The sequence below is a fragment of the Amphiprion ocellaris genome, chromosome 14 (genome assembly GCF_022539595.1).
Source record: "Amphiprion ocellaris isolate individual 3 ecotype Okinawa chromosome 14, ASM2253959v1, whole genome shotgun sequence".
NCBI lineage: Eukaryota > Metazoa > Chordata > Actinopteri > Pomacentridae > Amphiprion > Amphiprion ocellaris.
The window spans coordinates 18,315,525-18,342,473 of record NC_072779.1 but is presented as its reverse complement, the minus strand read 5'-3'; the positions used below and the strand labels follow the sequence as shown (position 1 = coordinate 18,342,473).

General features: G+C 39.4%; 1 protein-coding gene across 2 annotated transcripts in view; it reads right to left on the bottom strand.

Annotated features, from left to right (window-relative positions):
* nlgn2b (neuroligin 2b) overlaps positions 1-26,949 on the bottom strand; it is an 82,794-nt gene that overhangs the window by 35,426 nt on the left and 20,419 nt on the right. For both annotated transcript variants that reach the window (XM_023275406.3, XM_023275405.3), the window contains exons 2-3: positions 15,915-16,662; positions 4,471-4,524 (exon numbers count right to left, since the gene is read on the bottom strand). In XM_023275406.3, coding sequence (XP_023131174.2) covers positions 4,471-4,524; positions 15,915-16,431 — 571 coding nt within the window. In that variant the 5' untranslated portion in view covers positions 16,432-16,662. The remainder of the gene's footprint in view (positions 1-4,470; positions 4,525-15,914; positions 16,663-26,949) is intronic.

The following is a 26,949-nucleotide window of genomic DNA, read 5'->3' as shown; positions in this document are numbered from 1 at the left end:
ACGTGTTGCTCTTTTTCTCTCTCTTCTCTGGTGTATTCTGAACCTCGGCTGATTTCCCAGAGGATATGTAAATAAGTTCAGTTATCTTGGCATTACCAGGACAGTGTAGAGGAATGACGTATCAGCAGGCTGCCATCAACCGCTCTCACAGCAACACTCATACCATGAATTAAATCCTCAGAGAGAGGGAACCTAAGCAATGACATGCATTTACATTATAAAGGCCCAATCAGCCCTTTCTTTATATTGTTATGTTTCTCTTAATGTTGTGTTTACAGACTTACATAGTACCAGAAGATATTGTTGTCATCATTGAATGCTTACGGTTACAGCCAGAGATTTGACTGCGCCATTCTAGTAGCAGCTAATGTAGTCTTGAGCTACTAGCCTCCAGCAGAGTTGAGGATCGGGCTACAGAGGTCTGGCAAGCTCACTTGTTTCTAACTCTGCACTCTAAGATTTTCTTCATTTTCAAACTTGTGGTCTTCAGCCACAATGGATGCTGACTAATGTGACACCAACTGCCAATTTCAAAAGGCTTTGAAGAACTTTTTGACACATGTGGGAGTACTCCCCAATACTTGCAAGCAGATTTTGATGAGCAAAATCAAGACAGCTTCATATGTTTAGTAGTTCAGCTTTGTTTTCATTTTTGTGTGTATGTGTAAGATCAGCTCTGTTGTACGTAAATTGCTGTATAAATAATACTGAGTTTCTAAGATGTGGTGGGGATCACAAAAGGTAACTTTGCCACCCGTGACGGTGCTGGGAGCTGCTTGTCAAACTTTGAATGCAAGATGAGCAATGTGGATTCCATCCCCACCATGAGTGGACCAGCCCTTAACCCTTGAAAAGATGGTGACGGGGTCATGGAAGTTCAAACCTGCCAGTCCACATGTGTTTTGTGGACTTGAAAAAGGCCTACGACTGTGTCCCCCAGGAACCCTGTAGAGGGCACTGTTGTAGTATGGGGAACTGAAGCCACTGCTACAAGCCATCTGATCCTTCTACAACCAAAGTAAGAGCTGCGTTCATATCCTCAGCACAAAGTCAAACAAGTTTCCCTTATCTCAAAGTCTTGTGATATTCATAGACAAGATCTCAAGACGCAGTCGAGAAGAGGAAAGTGTCCGAATTGGAAAAGTCAGGTTCGCACCTTTACGTTTTGCAAATAACGTGCTTCTGTTGGTTTCATCACAACCGTGACCTTCAGCACACACTGGGGCGATTCTCAACTGATCGCAAACCATCCAGAATGAAAGTCAACACCTCCAAGTCTGATGCCGCAGTTCTCTGTCAAAGACCGGTGGATTGTTTCCTATGAGTTGGGAGGAGTTACTGCTCAAACAAAAGATCTAAGGATCTCAGGATCTCGTTCATGACTGACAGAAAAATCGAGCATGAGATGGACAGACAGACTAATGCAGGATCAGCTGTAATACGTGCGTTGTATACAACTGTAATGGTGAAGAGAAAGGTAACACGTGACAATATACATTGATCTCATTGAACTATGGTCATGAACTCTGGTTAATGACCAAAAGAAGTAGATTGCAGATACAAGCAGCCAAAATGAGTTTCCTTCATACAGTATTTTGGCTCAGTCTTAGGGAAAGGGTGAGGAGCACAGAGAACCGGAGTGAGTTCAGAGGACAGTTGCTGCTCCTATCCAATGAAAGGAGCCATCTGAGGTGGTTTGGGCATCTGATTATAATGCCTCCTGGGCGCCTTCCTTTAGGAGCTTTCCAGGCACGTCCAACTGGAGGGAGACACTCACTGAAAGGGATTACATATCTCATGTCCCTTGGGAACGTCTGGGATCCCCCAGGAGGAACTGGAAAGTGTTGTTGAGGAGAGGCTCATCTGGAATGACCTGCTGAGCCTGCTGCCACCGCATTCTGACCCCCAGATAAATGTAAGAAAATGGACAGATGGACGGTAACTTTATTCACTGTATAAAGTAGCTTCTGTTCCACTTGCCTGGGCCAGGTAATGAACACCCAATACATTAAATCTGAGGTCAGCAGCATGTTATAGGCATTTTCGGGCAAAAATCCCTCATTTATCTTATTGTAATTCAACTGATCTAAATTCAGCTAGCGTTGGGAAATTTTAGCATATAACAAGGCATTCCACAGATCACATGAGACAGTATACATAACAAAGTCTGCAGTTGCACTGATGTTTTTACCTTTGAGAATACAAAAAATACATTTTCAGTGTTACGGTGCATCAAGGTAATCACTGTATGAAGTGCATAACAATGAAACTGAACAAAAACTGATCTTTGACTCCAAAACTAACTCACATTTAACTTTTTTTTAATCTTCGTGTTAAATTGTCACATTGAGACAGAGTGAAACAAGATTTTTTTCTTAATTCCAAACCACTAAAACATAAAAAAAAAAATCTAAAATATTTTCTAAGCTTAATAAAGTTAAGGTGTAAGAAAAAAATCTAATAATTTTTGAATTAAAGATAAAAAGCTCATGCATACCTACAAAGCCTTAATGACATGGATGGATAAGAAAAGTTGAAAGTAGCTTAAAAAAACTTCTCATCTTTTATTCTGACACCATTTTGGGACTTTTTCATTAGCAATGTCTAAAAATAACATTTGTCTAGTTAACATGATTTTAAAAAAAGATGGACACATTTATGGTGCAAATGTTTTGGTGAGAACAAAGGCAAAGAAATGCCAGCTAGGTAACCTCTGGTGATAACAAAAAACAGAAGGTATGACATGATTTGCATAGATTCATAGATACAATGACTGAAAGGAGCTCAGCACAAACAGAGGTGATTCAGGGGTGCAGGGTGTTCTACTTAAATCTAAAATCCAGGGCCTACATGGTCAACAAGGAGTTCACTGTATTTCCTGCCTGCCTTCAAAACTGGCACATTATTCTCTCCTCTCTTTAACATCTAACCTGATACTATCCTCCTCAACATCCACCTCCCTAATGTCCACCCATTCTCAAAGTAATGTCTTACCTCCCAACAGAAACTGCCTACTTTCTACTTTTCCATTCCTCTGCTCCTCTCTCATTCATTCTCTTATGGTAATCTCGATTGATTTGGGCATAAAAGTTTCTAGCCTGACTCAGCACTTGAATATTTTTCGTACCCACACCCAAGCAATGCAGTTTCTTACAAACAACTGTCAAAAAATAAGCTGCCAGTACTACTGTTTTACAACAATGTTAACGAACCTGTGCCTAGGTCCATACCTGAGCAATTAATTGAGGAATTCAGCCATAACCAAGCCCTCCTGATCCTGTCATGATCCATCAGGTGTCGGTATAAATGTCAAGCTCTACCAGTCTCCTACTCATCCACCCTCTCTTTCTTTCTTTCTTTCTTTCTTTCTTCACATCTCTCTCACTTTGGAAGCTGTATAAATGTCAGTTCATCATGCACTTGTCTTCATTATGACTATTTTTTTTCCTCCGCTCCCCCCTCATTGCCCTCCCCAGTGCTCTCGCTATGCTTAGCTTTTACTTTTCTTTCATCTCTAGTCTATCATTCTGCTCCTCTCCTATACAATCCTGCATGAATCCTTCCTTCTGTTTTCACTGTTAAGAAACCACACAATTGGATTAGCTACATCTGTCTCTTTTTAAACCATAGCAATTAGAGATGCAAGAGAGAGAGAATTCAATACCCATATAGCACAGAGCCCAAAATACCGTAAAAAAAAAAAAAAGAAAACACACACAAGTATTGGCACAAATTAGAGCGCATGCATGCATGTATAGGTTTGCACGTGCGCTCGAGTAAACACGCATGCACAAATGGAAACGTAGCTCCCTGTACGTGTGCACAATGCTATGTAATATACAGTACATCTGGGCACGTGTACAGAACCAGATGCACATGCTGTCTGCACAGATTTTGGCTGCACCAGTAAAGAATAGTGAGAACATCTCCCTTCGGCTGCAGTGAACTTGAAAATGTACTGCAGTAGCAGAAATATTCAGAAATACTGTTCACTTTTTCCTACTTGAAAAATGAAGGATTGGGTGAAGCTCAATAACATAATGAAGAGCAATAATTTAGCAGACCGCTTCATAAGAACTTTACTGCTGGAATAAAAGCGCAGGTGACAGAATATTGATTTTCAGTGATGCATCTCACAGGATAGCTGGAACATCAGCGTGTGGTTGATCAACCACATAGCAACCGAGAAAGGAAAATAAATTAGCTCCCTGTGCAAAAAGAAGCATATGTGACAGAGGGTGGGGAGAAACGCAGAACGACTATTTTGTATGTAGCTGTTATTTAGCTAAGTGCATGCATATAAGAAGGAATGACAGATGCGTGTGCTAATAAAAGGAGTGAACAATAGCCAGTGTGATGTGCACATTAGAGCGATGACGCTAACATGGTTATTAATATAGATGCAAACACCACATTCCCCATGGAGCTTGAAAAATAGAGCACAAGGAAAAAAACATGCAATTAAAATACCTTCATCCCTGGGTCTGTTCATTGTAGACTCATCATGCTTTTTTGTGAGCGGACCTGAGGTTGAGAAAAAGGAAGGGGGGAGAGAGACAAAAGACAAAATTCAAAAAGACTGCATTTGCGGAAAAACAAAACAGAAAAACAAGAGAGGATTAAAAGAGAAAAATAGCCAAACTGTAAGACGTTCTGCTCTGTTTCACTTCAGTGGCTGTGTACAAGGATTACACACCGTTTCCTACAAAGATAACCCCAAACTCATCTGTTTCAACTGCTTAAGATCTAGTCACGGACTGCCTCGTAAATGACCCCAGAGGCCACTTCTCCTCAACCCTTCTCCCAATCAGTCCTGACACACTGCTGCTTTGTAAAGAAAAATCAATGAGCAGAATCAAGCCATCACTCTTTTTTTGCTCAGAAAAAGCAACGGAATGCCAAGATACTGTGTGTCCTGCTCCAGCTCAGCTTATATTTAACCGCTTACAACAACAGTTTGACTAATCGTAATTATGCTGTGACTAATAAGAGATATCTATAGCGTAATTCTCGTGTCAAAACGACAGTCAAAGACTAATCGAAGTAATAGTGGTAGATATCTCAAACATCATTAGACTAGTCTAAGTTGTGCCAGACACTGTTCATGCAAGGCCTCCCATTGGACACTGATCCAACAAAGTCTTTCAGGAGGGCGAGCAGAAGTAATGGCGGTTGCCGTGGTGGATAATATTGCTAGAAAATTAAATGAAACAGAAATAGCTCATCAGTAAGAAATTTGTGGAGAACAAGAGCTTTGTTCATTCGAGAGTTGTGGTCAAAATTTACTAGAACGACAGCCTCAGGCATGCTCTGACATGGCGGAAAAAAGCCTCGTAGTAGGCGGTTTGACTTGCAGTGTCATAGTATATTTCAAAAGCGAAAGCCGCCTCCGCTTCCCACTTGCCGTGGCTTCTGACATAAATACAGATATCAACCACATCATTTCTCATAGTAAAACCTCAAATTCAAGATATTTGTAATTACATTCTGACCAGGCAAAATTCCAGTTCGAGGTATTTATAACGTCATTCTGAATAGTTCAAACCTAATTTAAAAATATCTAAAAAGGACAATGTAGATAGGAATGAAAGACAGCTTAAACTAGAATTATAACTAGTCAGGATTAAACTGTGGATATCTGAAACTGGAATCATAACTAATTATAATTCAGCTAAAGACATTGCAGATATCTGAGAATGAGAAAATGAAAGGTAAAAGTCACATCGTTTGTCCCAGTAAGAATGATGATGTGTTTATAAAAATGTTTATTTTTGACTAGGTAGAACTGAATTCTAGATATCTGCAATGGGCTATTAAATGTTAAAACTGATTGCCATAGTGACCATGTATATATAGGGAGCAATGTAAGGCTAAAACTTGAAATGTGGATCTTTCCTACCAATTTAGCAAAGAAGGCACTGTTTTTGATATTTACACCGCCTGCGAATGCTTGTGACAGGATTCCCCTCATCAAGGTCAAAGAGGAGCCCCACATTAAGCTTTAATGGTAATGCCAGTTAAATGCTCCGTAGGGCAGAGCCAATAACAAGCATTTATCACAGTGACCAACCAATGCCCTGGCCCGTCAACCTCTGTAAGTCTTAACTGATAAGGCTCCCATTAATTTGTTCTTTCTTGGTTTCTGTCAGTGGAGCTCTCCATCAGCAAACAATTACCACTGCGTTTTGTTCTCCACCACTGTCTACATGCCTTCACGGAAGTCATTAAACACAGTCACACACCCATAACCTCACGCACATACAAAATCCACGTCGCACAAAGCACGTTAAAAGTGTCCTTGTCATCTGTTGCTGTCCTCCTCATACCCACCCAGTAGCACATTCCCTGCTCTCCATCGGGGAGGCATTGCAGTCTTTCATTTAAAAAAATACTCTATGTTGCGTTGCCAAGGGGTTTATCACTCTGCCAATGTGCTGCTGACATGTCTGTTTCTAGCCTTCTGCTGGAAACCTCACACTGAAGTGATGGCATATACCCTCTTCACAGTGCTTTGCATGAACTGACAAAGGAAACACAGCATTACTGCACTCCACCATTACAATGCTGCATTTCCACCCATCCGTCTGTATGAATATGGCTCCCTCATATAAAATGTTTATCTTCCATCTAAATGGGAAAGGATCAATGCTGAATGGATTTGCTGCATCATCCGAGCACCACCATACAGACGCCTGATCCAGAGAGCACTTACTGCCATAGCGGGAGATGGTATAGTCACTGGTCCTGGGCAACAGAGCAGACAGGTAGACAAACCGGTAATGGATAGAAAGGTACATTAGTCCTCTGTCTTGTCAGCACTTCCACGCTACTTAGCACCACTCTAAAACCACACCTTGTCGCTTAATGGAGGCTACTCTGATTTCAGTTTAGTTCCCAATATCTAATAAAGAGCTAATCTACCTATATGTGAGGATAAGCGCTGCTCAAACAGTCGCACTTTGTAATGGAGCATCAGACGGCACCCTAATAGTTCACACATAAAGCTAATCTACCAAAAAGAAGGCAAGAGAAAATAATGCACAAGATGCACTTTGTACTGTTCAGTGGTAGAAGAAGTATTCAGAGCCTTTATCTCTGCTGGTAAAAGTACCAATACAGCTGTAACATTACTTGATTACATGCAAAAATGCTGCATGAAAAATCCTACTTCAGTGACAGTACATAAGTATGAGCAGCAAAATGTAGTTAAAGTATTAAAGCAAAGTACTGGTTTGGTCCGTGTGAAATATTGTTATATATGACGGTCATTACATTATTAATATGGAACACCAGGGTGGAGGAGGTCTGAATTATTTTATATACAGTTCGTTATATATGCAGGGACAACAGATATCTCTGAGGGCAAATGGATCAAATCGAACTAGCAAATCGATTTTTTAGGTTTTAGTTCTTTTTCTTTAATCTTTGAATTTTGTAAGATATTGGATCACTTAAAGATTTGTCGAAATCAAACATGTGAGAAGTAGTTGAGCTGTTAACAACTCACAGACATCTGAAATGTGACCTTCACTACACACTGCTTTTTGTAAGACTTCAGAATCCATAAAAGTTGGAAACCACTGGTTAATTATTTAACAATGTGTTATATTTCAAAAGCTTGTTTTTTTTTATCCATTGTATAAAATCTTGACCTTAAAAGCAACTAAAGCTGTCAAATAAATGTGATGGGAAGAAAGTACAATACTTACCTCTGAGATGGAGTGGAGAGGAAGTATGAAACATTATAGCATTAATTGGAAATACTCAAGTGAAGTACAAGTACCTCAAAATTATACTTACACAGTAAGTCTTTTCAAGACCAGTATTGTGTTTAGGATTATTTTCATGCCATCATGCTAGCAGTACTTTAAGATAACTGTATTTATATTTTGACTAAGGCTAACATCAACCAAGATACTAACTCCAATGATGCTACCATGCTGTTTTGCAGATACAATGTTTACCATGTACTCTATGTTTAACATTGCAGGATGCTAACATTAGCTAACGAGTACAAACTACAGTGGAATTATGGACTACATATAAAAGATGGACACAGCGACCATGTCATGCAAGGGTTTGTGCTGTTTCATAGTCTTGAATTCGAAATTTGCCCGTCATCATCTTGGCCCTTTGAAATCAGATGTACAATCAGAATGTAGCTCCAAAGCGGTCACTAATTCATCATCTATTTTACTCTAAATGGCTTCATAATTTGCAAAATGAACATAATGCTGTTTTCAAAAAGTCCCGAGATGAACAACTGTGTAAATAAACACGTTAAAAAATGTTTACTGAGTTGACAAATATACAATTGTATACAATCAGACTTCTGTTTGCTACCAGAAAAGCAGGCTGATAGGAAGAATATGCAGGTTAAAGACACTTCTACATTGGTTTCACTTTCCAGACCTGCAGACTATGTCCATATATAGTCTGTGAGTGCAGTTGACGGGAATGCCATACTTTTGTTTAGTCCTAAACCAAAGCACATTACAAAACAATACTTCATTGTGGAAGTGTCAGGGGATTACCAAAGTAATTATAATTAATCCTGAGGCATCAAGTCTGAACAAATTTTCCTGGCAACCCATCCACAAGGGTTGTTAAGATATTTTACTGTAATTTATGTCTGTAAAAAAAATTGTACCAATGTGGTAGATGAGATATTTCGCAGGATAAATTAAACCTCTGACCTCCTGAATATTCAGCTTATAAAGTTTAATCCTTTGGGAGCCGCAGATGTGTGCAGCAAAAATGTTGGCAATTGTTTGGCAAACAGTTGTTGAGATATTTAAAAAAAAAAAAAAACAAAGAGGTCAACATGCTGGTATCCCTTGAAAAAAGACGAACAAACCATTAAGTCTTTGTAATTTATGCTTTGAAAACCAGCAAAAACACAGTGGTAATAAATTTATAATAAATAAATGATTTTAACAATTCATGAACTGCCATTTTTGTCTGCTAAATTTCGGTTGGTTCACTGATGATGAGTGAATCACTTTAATATTAGTTGTGAGTTTAACGTGGCTGGCTGGCACTCCTTTACAGAAACAGAAATGCTACATGCTACTGCGGCTAAGATCATACAGTATGTGGTTGCTATTTTGATGTTTGGTATGTAAAGATTTGGGCTAAAATAAATGCTCATGGCAGTAGGTGGAATCTTGACAGACTTCTGAGGTTTGAAGAAATACTGCAATGGCTTAGATGAGACAAAACCTACAATGTAGTCAAAGGAAAAAACACTTTTTAGGGTCAAAAACATCCATCTTCTCCATCTGCCCCAGCATGGAAGCCTGCCGGTAGGCTGACTACATGATGTAATGGGCCACTGGTCAGTGAAATGCAATGGCCTATGCAGGAGCATTTAGCTTGGCTTGTCCCAGTACTGTTTGACCTAATGCAGCTCCATCTCTCAGTCAGCAGCGTTTCTGTTCGGTTCAGTGAGCTAGTGGCCAGAACGCAAGCTGTCTCCCGTCCCTCTTCATTTCCTCAGTGCAGTAAACGGGATGAAGCTGCAGTATGTCATGTCTGTGGTGGCCTGTCTGCTTGACAAGGTGTCAGACACAGTTTCAGTTCAACCCCCCCACCCCCCACCCCCCATTGCATCCAGGCAGCAGCTTCCAGCACATGCAGTCCTATCTTTCTGCTCTCCATCTCTTCTACTGCACACTCAGCCTCCAGCTCCATCCTTGCATCTACTGTCCTGCCTCCTGAAATATGGTTTTTAATAAAGAGCACGGTAAATGGCTGCTCTAGAGGTAATAAAAATGAAAGATCTCAGGCCCTTGGCTGGGGAGTGTCTTGAGGAAATAGGAATGCAGTGAGACAGTGCTCTTGCCTAACAGCCTAACCACAGGAGAGTTAAGGTGGAACACTGGTGAAGGAGGAAGGGAGCAAGAGAGAGATAAAGGGAGTGTGTAAAACTCGCCGTTCGGTCCAAGAGAATATTTCTGTTATTTACCTTATTCTAACAAGTTATTTGAATTTCATTTGAGTTGAATAAGTAGCAGGCTACACAGTGGCCTGGTAGGGAAGGGCACTGAGCTCATTTGCATTCAGAAGAGTGACCCCTTCTACCGCCATCTGCATAAAGATGGAGGAGCAAAGAGAGTAGAGAGGAGAAGAGGCAGGGATGGTTTCAGGGAGGAGAGAGCAGGAGGGGTGAACAGATGCAGAAAGAAAAGAGAGCTGTGAATTTCTTTTTGTCCAAAGAATAACTTGGAGAACACGGCCAGTGAGAGTATTTCTGGGTATGAAATAGATATGGCAGACAGAGGGGCGCATGACTTGAGCTACAATGGGAAGATAATACATAATGTTGTACTCTGGAGATGAAATGTGTTAAAATCAAGTCGTGCTGGGCAGATCTGGCACCAAAACATTTTGATCCAGGCTGTGTATGAATCTGTACTGCCAATTCATTTTGGCCCACCTACATCCGCTGTGAGTGGGAATGTGACTCCTCGTTGCCAAACACAGCACAATACAACACCGACTTTCACCCTTTATACATGTTTGACCATCATTTTGGAAAACAAACGACTATTACTGTAGTTAAAAAAGCTCAGTTTAGCTGACACACCTGTAAGAGTCTGCAGCTGTGCTGGTGGCTCTGTGTGGCCGTAGTGAAATGTTGGTAGTAGCATGCTAACATGTTCCCAAAAAAACGCGAATGTTTTGTTTAAGTATAGTGCATACTATGTTCATCATCTTAGTTTAACATTTTAGCATGTTAACATTTGCTAATTAGAACTAAAAGCAGGAATGTGAGTGTTTATATTTGACTATTAACCAAAGTATTGGACAAAGTGAAATTCGGAACAATGGTGCAAAAATCCAAAGTCACCCTGAGGGAGGATTGGACATCTAGCAAATGCCATACAAATTATTTGTATGGTTGGACAGACATCCCACTTAACAATAGATATGAACCTCCTTAAAAGAGGACAAGCCATGGGATCACCAAATAAAGGAGCAGTTGATACATCAACTGGGAACCATGAATGTCTCTATGACATTTCATGTCAGTCAGTTCTAAAGTCTTTGAGAGATGATGCATTAAACTGTATGCTTAGTTTATAATTTCTTTATATATTAGTATCTGTTATTGTTATTATCAGAATTCATTTCTTTATATTTATTTAGTTTCAGAGAAACAAAGTGCTTATGTGTTCAGGGTTACAGGCTGACCAATGGTGTTAACATGATTAAGGGCAGAGAAGGGTACTTGAAGCACATGAGGAATGGAGTTTCAGAAGAAGCTATATTCTCTGTAAAGACTATTGGAGTTTCTGATATGGTCAAGAAGAATTCTGTAGATTTAAACCTACAAAAACGATTTATAACAAGCCAACAGTAAAAGAGTTAGGTGTTCACTGTCATGTTATGAATAAATTCATTTTTTTTCTGGGGAAGAGAAAGATGCTGGACATATTTCTTCTCACTCCCCATCGCAAAGGACTGAATTTATCAATAACCAAGCAAAGTGTTTGTGCTTATTATTTAAAGGTAATGAAAGTCATAGCAGCAGTTCAGCAACATTTCTGACATGGCATTATTGGGGCGCGAAAACAAAGCCAGCATGGAAGTGCCAAAACCTGCAGTTCCTCTAATGGCCACCTGAGACTGGCTCCAAAAGTGAGTCAATCCTCATACATCCCTATGATAAATCCACAGTTTTACAGTAGAAATAAACATGGCCTCTATAGTTCATTTCCCCATTCATGACAACCGTACATGCGGTAAATGTACATATAACTCACCCATGTAAATTGCAATAACACTTGAGGTTATGTATAATTACGGGCATGGCTGCATTGAGTGACAGGTCATAAGACAGTCGATGGCCCGGAGACATTTGCATGGTTTATCTCGCCTCCACTCATACTCCACCTCTTGGCTCATTTTAGAATTAAGCTGAGCACTGCCAAGATGGTGGCAGCTGGAGCCGAAACACCGAGCTTCAAAGACCACTGTTCAGAAAATCTATGGATGACATCACGGAGGATTCTCCCATCTTTACAAACAGTCAGTAGAGATTTCACCTAAAAACAAAAATGTCAACCTGCTGGTGGCACTACAAGAAAAGTCAGGGGATCACCAAAGTCAGGTTATTTAAGGATGCGCTACTAATGTGGTGAAAAACATCAAGGCTGAGCTGAATGTACAATTTAAAAACAGATGGGGAAACCAAATACTTCCTGACATGTTAAATGCCACCAGGTTGAACCCTGTGTATACAGACTTGGAAGACATTAAGGTAATGACCAATTACAAGACCAGCAAAGGGGACTGTCTTGGGCTTTTAAAGAAGCACATCTCTTAATTTAAAAGTGCTTGTAACCAAACTGTACAAAGTCAATTCAATCTGATCAAACTACCCTCTTAAAGTCCTGCTGAAGCAGACTCACTAAGTTTGACAAAAAAACCAAAAACAACCTCAGCTAACCCCAGGAGCTGTTTTCCCCAAACTTTATCTCAGATTGCTCTTTGGTTAGTCATGAAGAATTAATGGTTTAGAGAAATAGTTTTCCAGGCCTTTAAAGCTGGTCCGTCTGACATTTTCACCAGTTGAACACCATGTAAACAATCTTAGGGATTGTGACATGGTAATATGTGAAAAATGTATGTGATTTCAGAGGCACTTCACTCTCCTCCGGTCTCTATTTCTCTCTCTCACACACACACAAGGCACAACATATCCTTGGGGACAGCATTGGCCTTGTGTAAGCACTGACCCCTGACAATAAGTGACAGATTCTGACAAGCAGACAGCGGTACATGTAAAATCTCTGTCTCACTCATTTGCACACCTTCTCCCCTGAGAGTCGCACAGGAGACTCTACATCATCCTCTCAGAATGTGACATGTGTAGCTTACAGAATACATACCGTTCAGCTAAAAGCTCTCACGCTACTCATGTATCTACACTTTTCTAAGCGCTAAGAGGAATTCAAATCGCTTGACAGTCCCAGTTTCTCATCCCTTGTGCTCTGGTTTCTCTTCATACAACACTAACACTAATATTTTCCACTAGCAATTAATCTGTTTCCATCTCATTGTTGGGTTGTGGAGCATTCATCAATAAAATAAGCTTTAATCTCAGCTTTAGTGTTACAATACAACAATGCTACACACCACTCTAGAGTAATCTCAGAGTTAGACTTTGGATATTTGAAGCAGCAGTAATACATAAACATGTGTTTTCTCTCCTGCAAGTCTCAGGTGAGCCCATTAATCATAGGCTTTTTAACATTTTATCATTAGCCTTGCTCACTATCATCAGCAGCATATGCTTTGCCTCCAAAGCTCCACTTTGATCCTGTGTTCTTTTACCTGCCCATCTGCTTTCTCAAACGCTCTCCACAGGATGATCAATGCAACAACTACACCCAGATAACCCATGAAGAGGTGGAGGTTTTGCATTATAGTCATCTTCAGTTTTCATCTAATTTCACCCCAAGAGGCACAAACAAGGTTGTGCTTGGCAGTGTATTGTTACCTAACAAAGAATTGCCAAATTGCAAATGCGGTGTTAATAAGAGGCATAAGATGCTTTATCCCAGTTAATACTTAAAACAATGTATAACAAGGTGAATGTTAGTCTTTGAGCTAACTGCAATGCTGGAAAATAGACAGGATAGTCCAGCTTACTTGTGACTTTTAAAAGTAAATCATACCATTTTCACATGAAAGACTATTGACCAGCACATCCTGCAAGATTAAAGGTGCTACCATGAGCAGTTGAGCTTGCCCTGACACTAATAAACCAGTCCACTAGCATGTTTACTGCTGCCTGACAGCTACTGGCTGCATCAGCAGAGGTATTGTATGTTCTGTTCACACTACACTAACTCTGGGTTTGCAGATGGTGATTTGTGAGTCAGTGAAATATGACAAGTGATACATTTCAGTTGGAGGTGAGCACTGAAGATGATACTGTAATAGTGCAGAACTGTGTTCTTTTCATTATTCTTGTGGAAGAGTTGGTGGATATCTGTGAGGCAACAAAACCACCTGTTAAAGAATTATTTACTGGACTTATAGAAATTAATTCATATGGATGAGATCCTTCAATGTAGTACACTATATCTCATTAAGAAGTTATGTTTATGAAAATTCATGAAGGGCATAATATATAGTAGAAGACGGCTGTGTTGCTTTAAGGGTTTCTTTAGTTTGTTCAACTGTTTCTCATCTTGTTCATGAACATTGTTTTTACATTTGAAAATCTCTGCATTGATTATATTTGATTCACAGTTTAACTTTTCTGGTTTGTCAGAACTAAACAGAGGTAAAAGAAGAAGAAAATGTGACAGATGCATTATCTTCATAGTGGGTTTTTTTTGTATGCATTTAAATCACCTTTATCATGTGCTTCTTCTAACATGTTTTAAAGTCCTTCTCCAACCCATAAAACACATCTCTGCCTATCAGTTACAAATTAAAATCTTTTTTCTCTCAAAATTATCCCTCCCTACTTTAAAAAGAATTAGATGTAACGTTGTGTCATTGCTTTCCAAAAAAAATAAAAGATTGACAAATTTGAGAAAATATGGTGGTTTGTTGTTCTTCAGCCTTGCCGCACTAATGAAGATGTTTTTCTCAACTAATGTCTTTCCCTTCTGTGTTCAGAAATTATTCTTCTGTCTAGATGGCCATTATTTGCAAAATTTCTCCACAAAAACATAAAGGAATAAATCAGTAAAAACTGGTTCTGCAGACATTAAATGACTTTCATGCGCTAGTGAAGTGTTGCAGCAATGTCAAGATAAGTTGTAAATTTGGAACTGCTAGCACTAACCAAACATAAAGAAACCTGGATATGTTTCCCTCATGGTTGTATTGTATGCTGCACACATCCCCTTTAGATAGGATTTTTAAAAAATCTGCGTTGGCGTGTAGATGAGAGGCTCAATGTTTTCTTTTTCAAAAATATCCAGACTAGTATGGACAAGGCTTCACTCATTGAACAACTCCATCAGCAAATTCACTGGCTATGAAATAGTTAGCAAATCTGCAGTTTTGCACTTTTGTTACCACTGTAGGCTTGCTATTTACTGAATGGGCTTCTTTGATGACACTCACTGTAGTAAAAAAAAAAAAAAAAAAAAAAAGAAGGTATAATTCAAATTTAAAAAACATTACAAACAAGAAATTACCAGAAGAATAAATTAGGCTTTCATGTCTGACATTGATTAGTTCAAGAGATTCTTCTCTTTTGTTGGTTGTAGTAACATAAATAGCAAAGGTGTATTCTACAACGTCCATGTAAAACCTAAACATTAGCATAAAGAAACGAGAGTTTATTATTAGGCACAATGTGGCTAAAAGTAATACATCATGATCTGTATTATTTTTAAACATGGTGAAATAAATTCAGTATGAAAAATAAACATAAAGTGTGTCTAATTGCCTAGCAGAGCATTAGCACAAGGAAGACTGCATATATGAGTCTGCTGCAGTATGAACATCTATAAAATAATTGGACTCAATAATCAATACTAATTGGAGCAGGCATTAATGCAGGCCCAGGAAATGATCAGAATGTAGTCTTGGGTAATCTCCCTGGTGCTTTTTAGCTTACATTAAAAGCCCCTCTTCCACAGAATTTAATCCTGACTAACTTATCAAAATGACACCATTCTGGCAAGTACTGACACAAATATGAAATTTGAAAATGATTAGGAAAGTACAAGCTGTTCTTACACTGTGATACAGTTGTGACACAACCAGTCTTTCTTCTCTGCTTTATGTAAAGACGCCAAATGATCTACTGACATTCACAGTGAAAGAGACAGGATGTCGTTCTTACAGAAACCTATTTTAAATGCAAGGAAGTACTTAACAGGCCCGGACTCATTTCATTTTCTCCTGTATGTATTATGAGAGTGTCGGCTCACACTTACCATCTTCAGTGGGTACATAAATGTTGAGGTAAAGGCAGTCCTCACTCTGGTTCTGAACATAGGTCGCTGCAGCATCGAGGTTGTCTGTGAACCAAACTGGCAGCATGATCTCTGGTAAAACACCGTGCACATTCTGGGGACACACGGGTGCAAAATGAGTGGCGTTGCGAATCTCTTGCCAGGAGCCTGGAGCTTCAGGAGGCTGGAAGCGACGCTCGCCGATAGGAGCGGTGGCATATGGCACACCTAAATACTGTTCCACTGGGCCCAAGATCTCGTTGTTGAGCTCCTTCCTGATACCACGGACCTTTCCATAGCCTGTGGATACTATTGGGTGTTTCAGGTCAACTCGTTGACATGAGGAAAGGGTCAGGTGTAGCACTAGTCCCAAGAGCCACACCAGACAGTGATTAGCAACCTGCTGAGAAGTATAGTGACGCTTCCCACCATAGCCTTGGTGGCTGGCAGCATTAAACGGAGAAAACAACATGTCCAAAATAAAAGCTCTTGTACTCATATCACAGGGACTTCAGCTGAGTGCAGAGAGGGATCACAAACTCAGTGGGTTATGGGAGATGACAAAGGCAAAAAGAGGATTAGTGGAAGGGGGCCGGTTAGCAGTGTTCCTAGGGTGACATGGTGAGGCCGAGGGACAGGTAGCATTCTCAGGTAGACTCTGTGGTCTCATTCGTCTCCCTCTTTGGAACTCCTGATGGGTCCAGAGCTGTGGTCAGGACGCCAGTTAAACCTGGAAGACACAGACAGGTTGCAGGTTTGAGTAAGTGAATACATGTGCTCTAAGCCCTGTCAGCATATTGAAAAAGGTACAAGGGGACACAACGGGTAAGCTGATTTTACTGAAGATGAAGTGTCTCTTAACTCCACAAAGAAGGGATAGCGACACTTTAATAGAGAAGAGACCTTTATAGTACACCGATTTATAGCATTTATATTAACCAGAGGCTTAACTTTGCTATTCCATCTGCCAAAATGGAACCAAGGGTTATATATGAAGTCACTTGATGACAACTGTCTTAACCTAAAAATACTTAGGGATGGATTATTTGAAAACAAACAATTTTGGTTTATGACTTTCACCAGCCTCAGCTATACTTTAAGTTTAGTGCTAATTAACAAATCTTACAATACCACCATCCTAATTTGGAATAGTGAAAATTCTAAACATTATATCTGCAAAACAAAACAAAAGGAACTTGGCATTGTTTTTGCATATATTAGGATTCTGATATTTTTTTAGTTTATTTAGCTCCACACTGCTGTGCTTAAGGACAGTCTCATAGATCCACTAGAATTGCTGTAGCCTCTTGCTCTCTTCAAGTGCAACTTTGAATTTCAATTAATATGATGTCATTCTACTTTCCAAATTTAATAGTTCTAGCTAAGACACAGCTCTTCAATAAATATGAAAGCTTTTATGTATTTATCTTTTCTTTTTTGCCACAGCAATGTCATCTGACTGCACTGTCAATCCTGACTTAATTCAAGAGACATCAGTAAGCAGCATTTTCTCTTGATTTCTTAAAGACCCTGCCAAGTACAGCTACACAATATTAGATTTTTTTTTTACTGTGATGTATATATTATGATATAAATAAATACAGGAACTTTGAACCAATGATTTGAATAGATTCATTTGGAAAGAATTAATCATTCTAGAACAATCGGGGTTATTTTAGAGAGGAGTACATCTGCAAAAAAAAAAAAAGACGTTCAAAGTGTGAACCATTTTGAGGCTTCCCCGTAACACTGGTAATGGCATCTGAAATAGTGTTTTTGATTTGGATGGCATTAAAATCTGGTTTTACACTTGTCATGCAGAGCTTTTTGGTGGTGATTTAAATGGTCAAACAAATTAGTGTGTTTCCATGTGTGATGGCAACAACTGGAGGATACTGCCAACAGAGCACCTGGTTTTGGTCAACATCATCCATTCTGCAGCCGAAATATTTCCATACAAGTGACTAGGGCTGCAAGATTATGGGCATAATAATAACCACAATTATTCTGATCAATATTGAGAGCACAACAGCACAGACAGGTTACTTTGAAAACAGAGAAATGAGGCATTCTAATGTCAGATTTACCCAAGTTTAAACCAAATGATTTTATCAACACAGGCATGACTGGGAAGCTAAAATCTTGATTCTTTTTTTTGTGCAACTATGTGTTTCTTTTCAGCATTTCTACAATTCTACAACTTAATTTAGCAGATGCTTTTATCCAAAGCGATGTACATCTGAGAATAGATACAACACAAGCAAGGATCTAGTCAGGAGAGAACAACCTGGATAAGTGCCATGAAACAAGTTCACTCATCTTATTATAAACATGTGGAGTGTACATGTCAACAAATTCTGTATGCAAACAAAGGAAATAAAAAAACAAACATTTAAAAAAAATGGTTCTGGTTATAATTACTATAACCAGAACCACTATTAAGACTATGCATAGAGTGCATTTCATCACTGAAATATGAATGTTTCAAATTCAGTTTTGTCAGTCGTCACGTTCTCATTGAATATGCAAACAACCATGTATATCACATCTGCAAAATGGCTCCCTATTGCATTCAGGGTGAAAACACAGAGCTCTGTTTAGAGTTACAAACTTGTGATCACATCTCTCCAGGGTCTAAGGGGGGCTAGCTGTGGAAAGAAGCAAATATAGCCTATTAGGTTTATATCACAAGTTATGACTCACCATTATGGATATTACTTTGGCTAAATATTATTCTACATTCACATGCTATCAGAAATATTGGAGAGATCGTTTACAAATTTAGTAGTTGAACATTAACTCCAAAATGTATGTGACTAGAAGTACTTGGGAACTCCTGGGTTTTGCAATTATTACTTGAGAACAGAGGCTTACAAAGAGCATCTGAAGGGAGGGTTAAATGTCTAAGAATATTCGTTCTGGTTGCAAAAATGTAATTTGCAGTCCAAAGGGAAACTTCTTCAATGACTCCAGTGTAATGTGGCCCCTGCTTCATATTTTCATCTTCCAGATAATTACAGGACTTTGAAGTGTAAAACAACACTTGTCTTGTAATTAACTTGAGCAGGCAGACAACAGAAAATAAACACATATTCACAACTCATTCTGAGAAGTGAACAAACAGAAACCCCACTGGCCTCACACCCTTTTCAGCCATCCACACTGTGTCAGAGTTAGCCTTTCCCTCTCAACTCAGTTCAGTTGCTTCTTGCTTCCACATCATTACAGATGAATGGGCAGTGCTTATCTCACTCAGGCTTTGGGAGACGGAGCCGTTTAGGTGTGATAAAGGCTTTATGTGGTGCTAACTGTTGGTTGAATGCCACCTCATCCCTCCACCCTCAACCCTGCAGTATCCACACTCCACTGCCAGTCAGCCGACACAAGCAGTGATGGTCAAATACAGCAGGAAGATGGTGTGCCACATCCCACGATGTTTAAACTTAGTGATGTGAGTGGTATTCTGCTTCATAAGGACAAAACAGGGACAAGCTGACTAGGAAAATATTCACTTCATTAAAGTCCTCTGAGTGACTCCATCTTATGACGAGTCAACACATTCTAAGGAGAAGGTAAGATGTGTAAGGACGCCCTGAGTCCTCATCAAAAAGTTAGTGTGCATACATAGTCAAGCTGAAAATCCAACTTAGAAAAAGATTAATGTGAATTATACACAGTACATGACTCTACGTTGCGCTGTAAAAGACTCATTGTGAGGGGGTAAGATTGCGTGATTTTGAGAAGCCACTAGACTTGTTTGGAATAAGCTAAAGAAATGGAGGAGATGTATTCATGACCCCTGATTGCTCATCTCATTTTTACGCTGTCATTATTTACACAGCCATGAAGTCCATTTAAAGGAATAGTTATGCTATAATATGCTTATTTGCTTTCTTGTCATAAGTTAGATGAGTATGAGTACCTCATAAAGGTTTGTTAAGCTACACTTACTTTGCAGTGTTGGGTGTTTCTACGAGCTTCAGTAGAAGGCATCTGGACTAAAAGAGAAGTTTGGTTGCCTTAAGTAGAAAGGTAAAAACCTACGGAAGTATTTAGGACTACTATGACCTGGAAGACCGATTATCTACACAGACACACTGGGCATTAAATTACGTTAATATGATTACTTTCCCCTGTAATTACTAGCGTTAGGGATTACAATACAAAGATATAAATTATATCATTAATTTAAGTAACACTGCGTTACCAGATGTGATTTGTTCACTGTCCTAGATAAGGTATCTTTTGATAAAGTGTACACGTGGCAGGTCATGTTGACAACTATCCAAAAAGCTAAATGAGGAATGGAGGGTGATGGAGAGAAAGAGAGATATACTTTCAACAGCTGGAACTACAGTCATTATTTTTAGTTTATGTCAATCAGTGATGCAAAAAAGATTGTTGTCTGCAGTAAACTTTGAGCAGCACAATGCTTTCAACCATGAAATATACAACATCTAATTTATTGAAGCATCTGATCTGGCAGCACAGTAGCAATGTTAAAACCTGATGAAAAAACACTGGCACTGACAGGGAGGCCTCCACTGCCAGTGATGCATCTACTCCAGGTAAACAACAGTAACTGGATTTCAGAGCAGGACACAGTGGTGGAGAGATGGTAAGTGGGCAAGATCTGAAGAAGCTTGTCGCTGGGTATATTTTAGAAGAGATCCTATTCTCACAATTGACTCACACCCATTTCAATGCATTACAGAGAAAATAACTACAAAGAGCAATGTCAAGCTGCCACAGTGAATGATGTTTCTTGGCTACCTCAAGAACAAATATGCAGTGATGGAATCTAATTTGAAGGCCACACTTAGAGAGGTGACTTTGTTTTCAGCACAGCTGACATCTGGACAGCTAACAAAAGCTTTCTGGGTGTAACAGTTCACTGGATCAGCAGTTCCACTTTGGAGCAAAACAAGCCTGAAATAGCATGTATCAGAGCATAATCAGAAGAAAGAACACCTTCGCTAATTTTGATAGAAAGAACAAATTCGTTTAACATGTAGGTTGTTTGGCAAAGTTGTAGACATTGTGACAGCTAATGCATCAAAATTTTCCAAAGTGTTTATCAGTTTGTCAACCACACAAAGACGCTGGGTATATTTTACAAGGATGTCATTTGTATAGATCTAACAAAAATCGTCTCCACTGAGGCTGGTCAGTTTATTCTTCCCCCATATTACATGTGTGCCTTTACATTGCTGATGTTGAGGACTACTTGACTTCCAGCGCAGACATCAAGACTGTGTATGGAAGTAGCATTGAAAATGAACAGCTCTTTGCATAAAGACTACTTGATCTACAGTTGCATGAGAACCTGTGGAAGAAATCAGCAGCAGAAAGCTACTGGTGCCGTAATCTGATGGAATTCCTTTTACAAGGCTGTTTCCGTAATCACAAAAATTGCCATAAAAAGCTGCACACCCTGTGTGTCAAGAGGGAATTATGTGCCTTAATGAGAAAAGACCAACTCTTTAAGTCCTGATGTTAGGGACACTTGCTTTGGAAGTAAAACCCAACCTATCGAGTTGCCAAAGTAATACAGTAAAATAACAAGCAACGTAATTAACTACAATTGATACCTAGTAATAAGGGGTGGCACAATGATGTTGTGGTTGGCACTGTGGCCTCACAGCTAGAAGATCCTAGGTGCGAATCTTTTTGTGTGGAGCATGTGGGTAGAATGCTTTGCAAGGAGTAGTTTATGAAAACCCAAGCAGCAAGCCTCAAGCAGAGATAAGGAGCAGGCTGCAAAGGTCTGGTGAGCTCACTTCCTATGGGCCAATTCATGCTTTCCGAATCTGTGTATGCAAACCAGTGCAGACTTAGAAAGCAGACAGCGGACACAGTTGTGTTTAGACTACAAGGTCCACATTGGTCTGCTATGCAGATGGTCACATTCCCCCGAATACTGACCACAGAAAAACACACAAGGGTGCCATAGATGTTTCTGAAAAGCTGGCTCTGGCATAACAAGCATCAGTTTTAAGATGCATTTGTTTTCGTGAGACATGCGCAGTCAGCAACCTTGCAGTGCATGCAGACATCCACAGAAGGGTCTGTGCAGACCCTCAAAGACTTAGATGGACGAGAAAAATTTACATCACACATACCCTTGCAGGCACATGTACAGCATGAATTGGTCTTAACTCCACATCTCCAGATACTTTCTATTTTTATTACTTGCAGGCTTCAGGAGCAAATGACAACAGTGCACTTTAAGTGTTTTATCAGATTTCATGCAGCTCCTTGTGCAGTCACAAAACCTGTATACATATTTTTTTTGATGTATGTAGTTCTAGTCACCAAGACCTCCAAACATACTTTGATGTATTGAATCACTGGAGTTCCCCTTTAATTTGTCAGCTTTAAAGTTGTGGGTAGGTAGATGTTAACTTCAGACTTTTCAAAATGTCAAACAAATGCTTCAAAATAACACAAAAAGCTTCCTGAATGGAAACATATTGGAACTAAGAGAATGTAGATCTTAGCAGCCAGGTGCACAAGCAATGTAAAGAGACTCATCTCAAGTCTTAACACTTTCTACCCGCAAACTACAAATAATCAATAGTATTGGAGGCTCAAGAGTCGAGAAAAATGAAGAGAGTGAAATACTATAACCACACTCACTAACAAATAACTATACAATACACACCATATGAATATTGTATGAAGGCTTTGACCTCAAATAGTGTTGATTACACAACAGCTGCTGTCACTTCTCATTGCTTACATTTGCTACATTAATGTACACATTTAGATTTTTGAACAGCCATCTGTGTATGTATTCTGCTGGTCAATATAAATGAACATATAGCACAAGGTCAGAGCACCTTTAGTATGCACAGTGCTGTAGTTGCATTGATGCACACGGACGTATGTCCTTCCTCACGAGGACAGCATAGGTGTGGGTCAAATGTTGGTAGCCTGTCAGATTGTTTTTTGTATCCTTCGCCTCCCCGCATGTACTAGCAATGATGTGCACACACATGCACACACATGCGTAAAATCCAATGAGGCATCAGATGCTGCATGTGAGCACAGAGTCTACGGTGAGCACAAATTGGTCTGTTCTCAACCTCTCACATATGACTTGCAAATGGTAGTACCCTAACATCCTGAACATCTGTTCACGTCAACCATCCGTGAGCTGAATCTCCACTTAAAAAATAGGATAAACTGACACACAAATCACCAGGCTGATGTAAGCTGTTTTCTGGTCTCTTTTATATAATAGGTAGTCTTGTCAGCTGAAGCTGTTTGAGAAGGTAATGCCTCCCTGCCAGTGGGACATTTTTATGGGTATGTTTAAATGAAACGGTCAGAGTGGTTTGTGAAAACTTTCGCAGAATGGTGCCGTTTGAGGAAAATGCTTGTCTTGGGATTTTATATTGCTTTGTTTCCACTTTGACTGTTAAAACTACATGCACTACTTCAGCTGTCAAGCTGCTCTCTTCTTCTAGTCAACATCTGTGGCTGAAAAGCAGCTTAGCAAGCCAGAAACAGAAGGCTATGTTTTTGCCTAAACTTGCTCATCTGCTATCTACTGGCACTGTGCTGAGAATAACTGCACGTCGTATTGTCTTGCGATTAGCAATATGCACATGCAGCGATCTATTGTCTTTATGCACCGATATTTGATGAGAAAGAGAACATGTTGAAATACAGCGACTTTGGGTTATTCCTCTTACTGGCATCTATACAAGCTAAGCGTTTGCTGCAAGAAACATCTCTACATCAGTTTTAGGAAACTGATGTAGGAACAAAGTCTGTCAAATCCAAAACATGAAAATCTTCTGTTGCAGAAGATAAAGTACATTTGTATATTTAGCTGCGTAGATGATTCAGTTGCTACTGATGGTGAAGTGCTGAATAATCTGTTAAGTTCTAAAGCTTATCAGTGCTTAATTATCAGTTCATTATTTATTAAAATAAATGTCTGTTACATTCAAGCCCTTGCCAAAAGAGTACACACAATGATGATTAAGCCTATCAGCAGCATCTCTATGTATCTCATAATCTACTGGAGTCTTAAATCTGGTTTGTGTGGTAACATTCCCATGCTGGCGCACTGTTTGTGATGCATTTTGCATCAACCTGCAATGACTGGGTTAACAGAGCTGAAAAGGGGGCAACTGAAGCATTAACAAGGAGTATGGTTGAGTTTATGGCAGAAAAACTGAGGAAGCATCCCAGAAAAGTTGCTGTGCTACAAACAGAAAAGAAACAGACCAAAGTTTAGAATTTGGCCTTTGCCATATTGCTCTTTCTAAACAGGATGTAACAAGCGAGGGGTGGATCTGACTGAGGACTCCATGCATGGCAATGCAGCAGCAATTTGCCATTTACAAGGTAGCTATGCCCTAAAACTTACTCTGCTTTATTGTCTATTTCACTCGAAATGAGACAATAATTTACAAAATAAACACCATACTGTATTTTAAAAAGTCTTTAAACTAGCAGATTAGACCATATAATTATGAGGAAAATGTGTTTAACAGATCAACACATCAATCGAAATTCGCCACATTTTCCCACAAACTTTTATACAATCAGACTTCTGTTTGCAACAAGGAGTCGCCTCCTGCTGGATATGAGAAAGAATGCAGGTTTAAGGTACTTAAGGTTTGGCTTTACTGACCAAGAGGCTACAACAATCGTACACATACATTGCATTATTATTCATTGTTTTTCAAGTTTTGATTTTAAAAATTAACTAATAAGCCATAATTTTACTCTGTTATCCTGGGTTTTAGGAAAAAGGGAAACATGCATGCACTAAATTAATTGCAATGAATTCACAACATAGCACACAAATGTGAGTAAAAATGTGTGAAACAGAAGATTTAATGGAAAGCTTGACTTTGAATGAGAAAACATGGATCAGACATGGCCACTGAGTAATATGTAAATGTAAGTTCTGTGGACATCATGGCAAGAAAATAGGTGAATCATACTCTCAGTAGGACTCCCCCTGCTTTATGGAAGGATAGAGAAATTAGCAGGTAGCTTTTAGCAGGTATAGGAAGCATGATTTATGCTGTTTTTCTTTTATTAAAACAGACAATTAGAGGCCTTACTGTTTCCTTAAACCTTTAATGGACCAGGAAAGATGAATAAGTCGTCTTGCTGATGAAGTGAAAGGCTCGAAGATTAGATTTGTCAGCCTGCCTATGTATGCTCAGCCAAAAGGGCCTCTTCCTCTTTTCAAACTAGACATTGAAGCTATCCAGAATCTGCCCCAGTGCCTCTGTGTACGGTCTGCCAGAGTGCACTGGGTGATTCAGGAATAGGACATGAGGGAAGAAATGGCTGCCACTCCTGGAAAGTGCAGCATGATATCAGAATTCATTTACTCAGAAACCACCACAAGGAACGTCAGTTCCTCTCCTTTGTAATCTATAAGAACCATACGATGCACAGATGATGTTGAGGCAACGGGGCGTAGGCGAAAGGTTTGACAATCCAGCACTGAGCATGTCATTCCATTTCAATATCCCGATGGGCCAGATTAGGCAAATTTGTGTCACTTACAATCATGTGTGATTCATTTGCTTTGAGACCCAACTAGCCAACTCAAAACAATTCTGTGCAGCCATCATTCAATTTTAGATCAGGACTTCTGAATTTATTCAGTAAAAATAACATCAATTGCTGCCCAACTGAATTAACAAGTGCCTTTTAATTAAATAAAACAGTTAAGCCCTTAAAACATTTTGTCCTCAACTATGTGACGTATCTCATAATGAAGACTGAAGCCCCTGAAGACAGGGGAGGGCTGCAGAGGGTAATAGGCAGAGATTCTGTAGACTTTATGTCAGTCGAGCTTTAAACCATATTAGGATTATTCCAATAGGATGACTATTGAACCTTCTGAGAGGACATGTATTTATGTTGTCGTATATTCTTTCAAGCTGTAGAGATGGACAAATTACAGCTGTATCTTCATGTAGCGAAAGTGACAGGTTGATAAGAAATATTTGCCAGTCATTATGGAACGTTAAGAGAGTATACTAATTAAAGTAACATATGTATTTTTGTTTTTTTGTTGTTAAAGAACAACTATAAGGAATTACGTATTAGCTTAAAACTTCACTGTGGTAGATATTGATCAGTCTGTTGATATGAACGGCAAAAAAAAAAATATTATATGCAATACCTTTAAAGCTTTTATACACATTTATAGACACACATTTTTCCAGACAATCTGTTCTGACTTGTGGCTAAATCTCTCTATGACAAATCTGTTCTAGACAGCAATATCCAACTAAAGGTTAATCTTTCTGAGAAATATCTTAGGTTGCAAGTTCTTGTCACAGTGTTAATTTTTATGGCGACCCCATAATTGCAGAGAACTGCTGCATTGTTAGCGCTGATGAAGGCTTTGAGCCTCATCCTACAATTTATTGTATTTACCATAAGCTCTCCAGACTCCAAAAAGCAGCTCAATCAGATATCGCGGCCACTCCATCAGCCACTGCGTTCCCATCCTCGTCACACTGCAGCCAGAAAAATGTGGGAATATCCGCAAGGAAATATCACTTTACACTTATTATAATTGCAATTAACCCGAGGAATGACTGCACACATCTCATTCAAAGGGGATAAAGGCTTTCTGGACGGATCCTGACCGAGCAGCAGAGGCCGAGCTCTATTTAAATCTCAGGTCAAATCAAATTAAATGCCATTATTTTTCTTCACTACTCTGCTGCATGGACTCATTCCAGTAATTAACATCATGAAAACACGAGTTAAGATAGAAAAAACTGTTTACAAATGATCAAGTGGAAGTCAATTAAACGGGCCTTAATGAAGCATCAATGCAGGTTACTAAAGCAGCAGCAGGGATCATAAAGCAGCAGGCAGTGGGAGCAGATAGGAGATGTTAGACAAAAGGCCCTCTGTCACTGCTGGACCAGAAAATCAATATGTTCCTGTTGGTCACCACTGTTTTTTCTACTTAACACCTGTGGATCACATGGAAACCCCTTTATCTTACTCTTCTCCA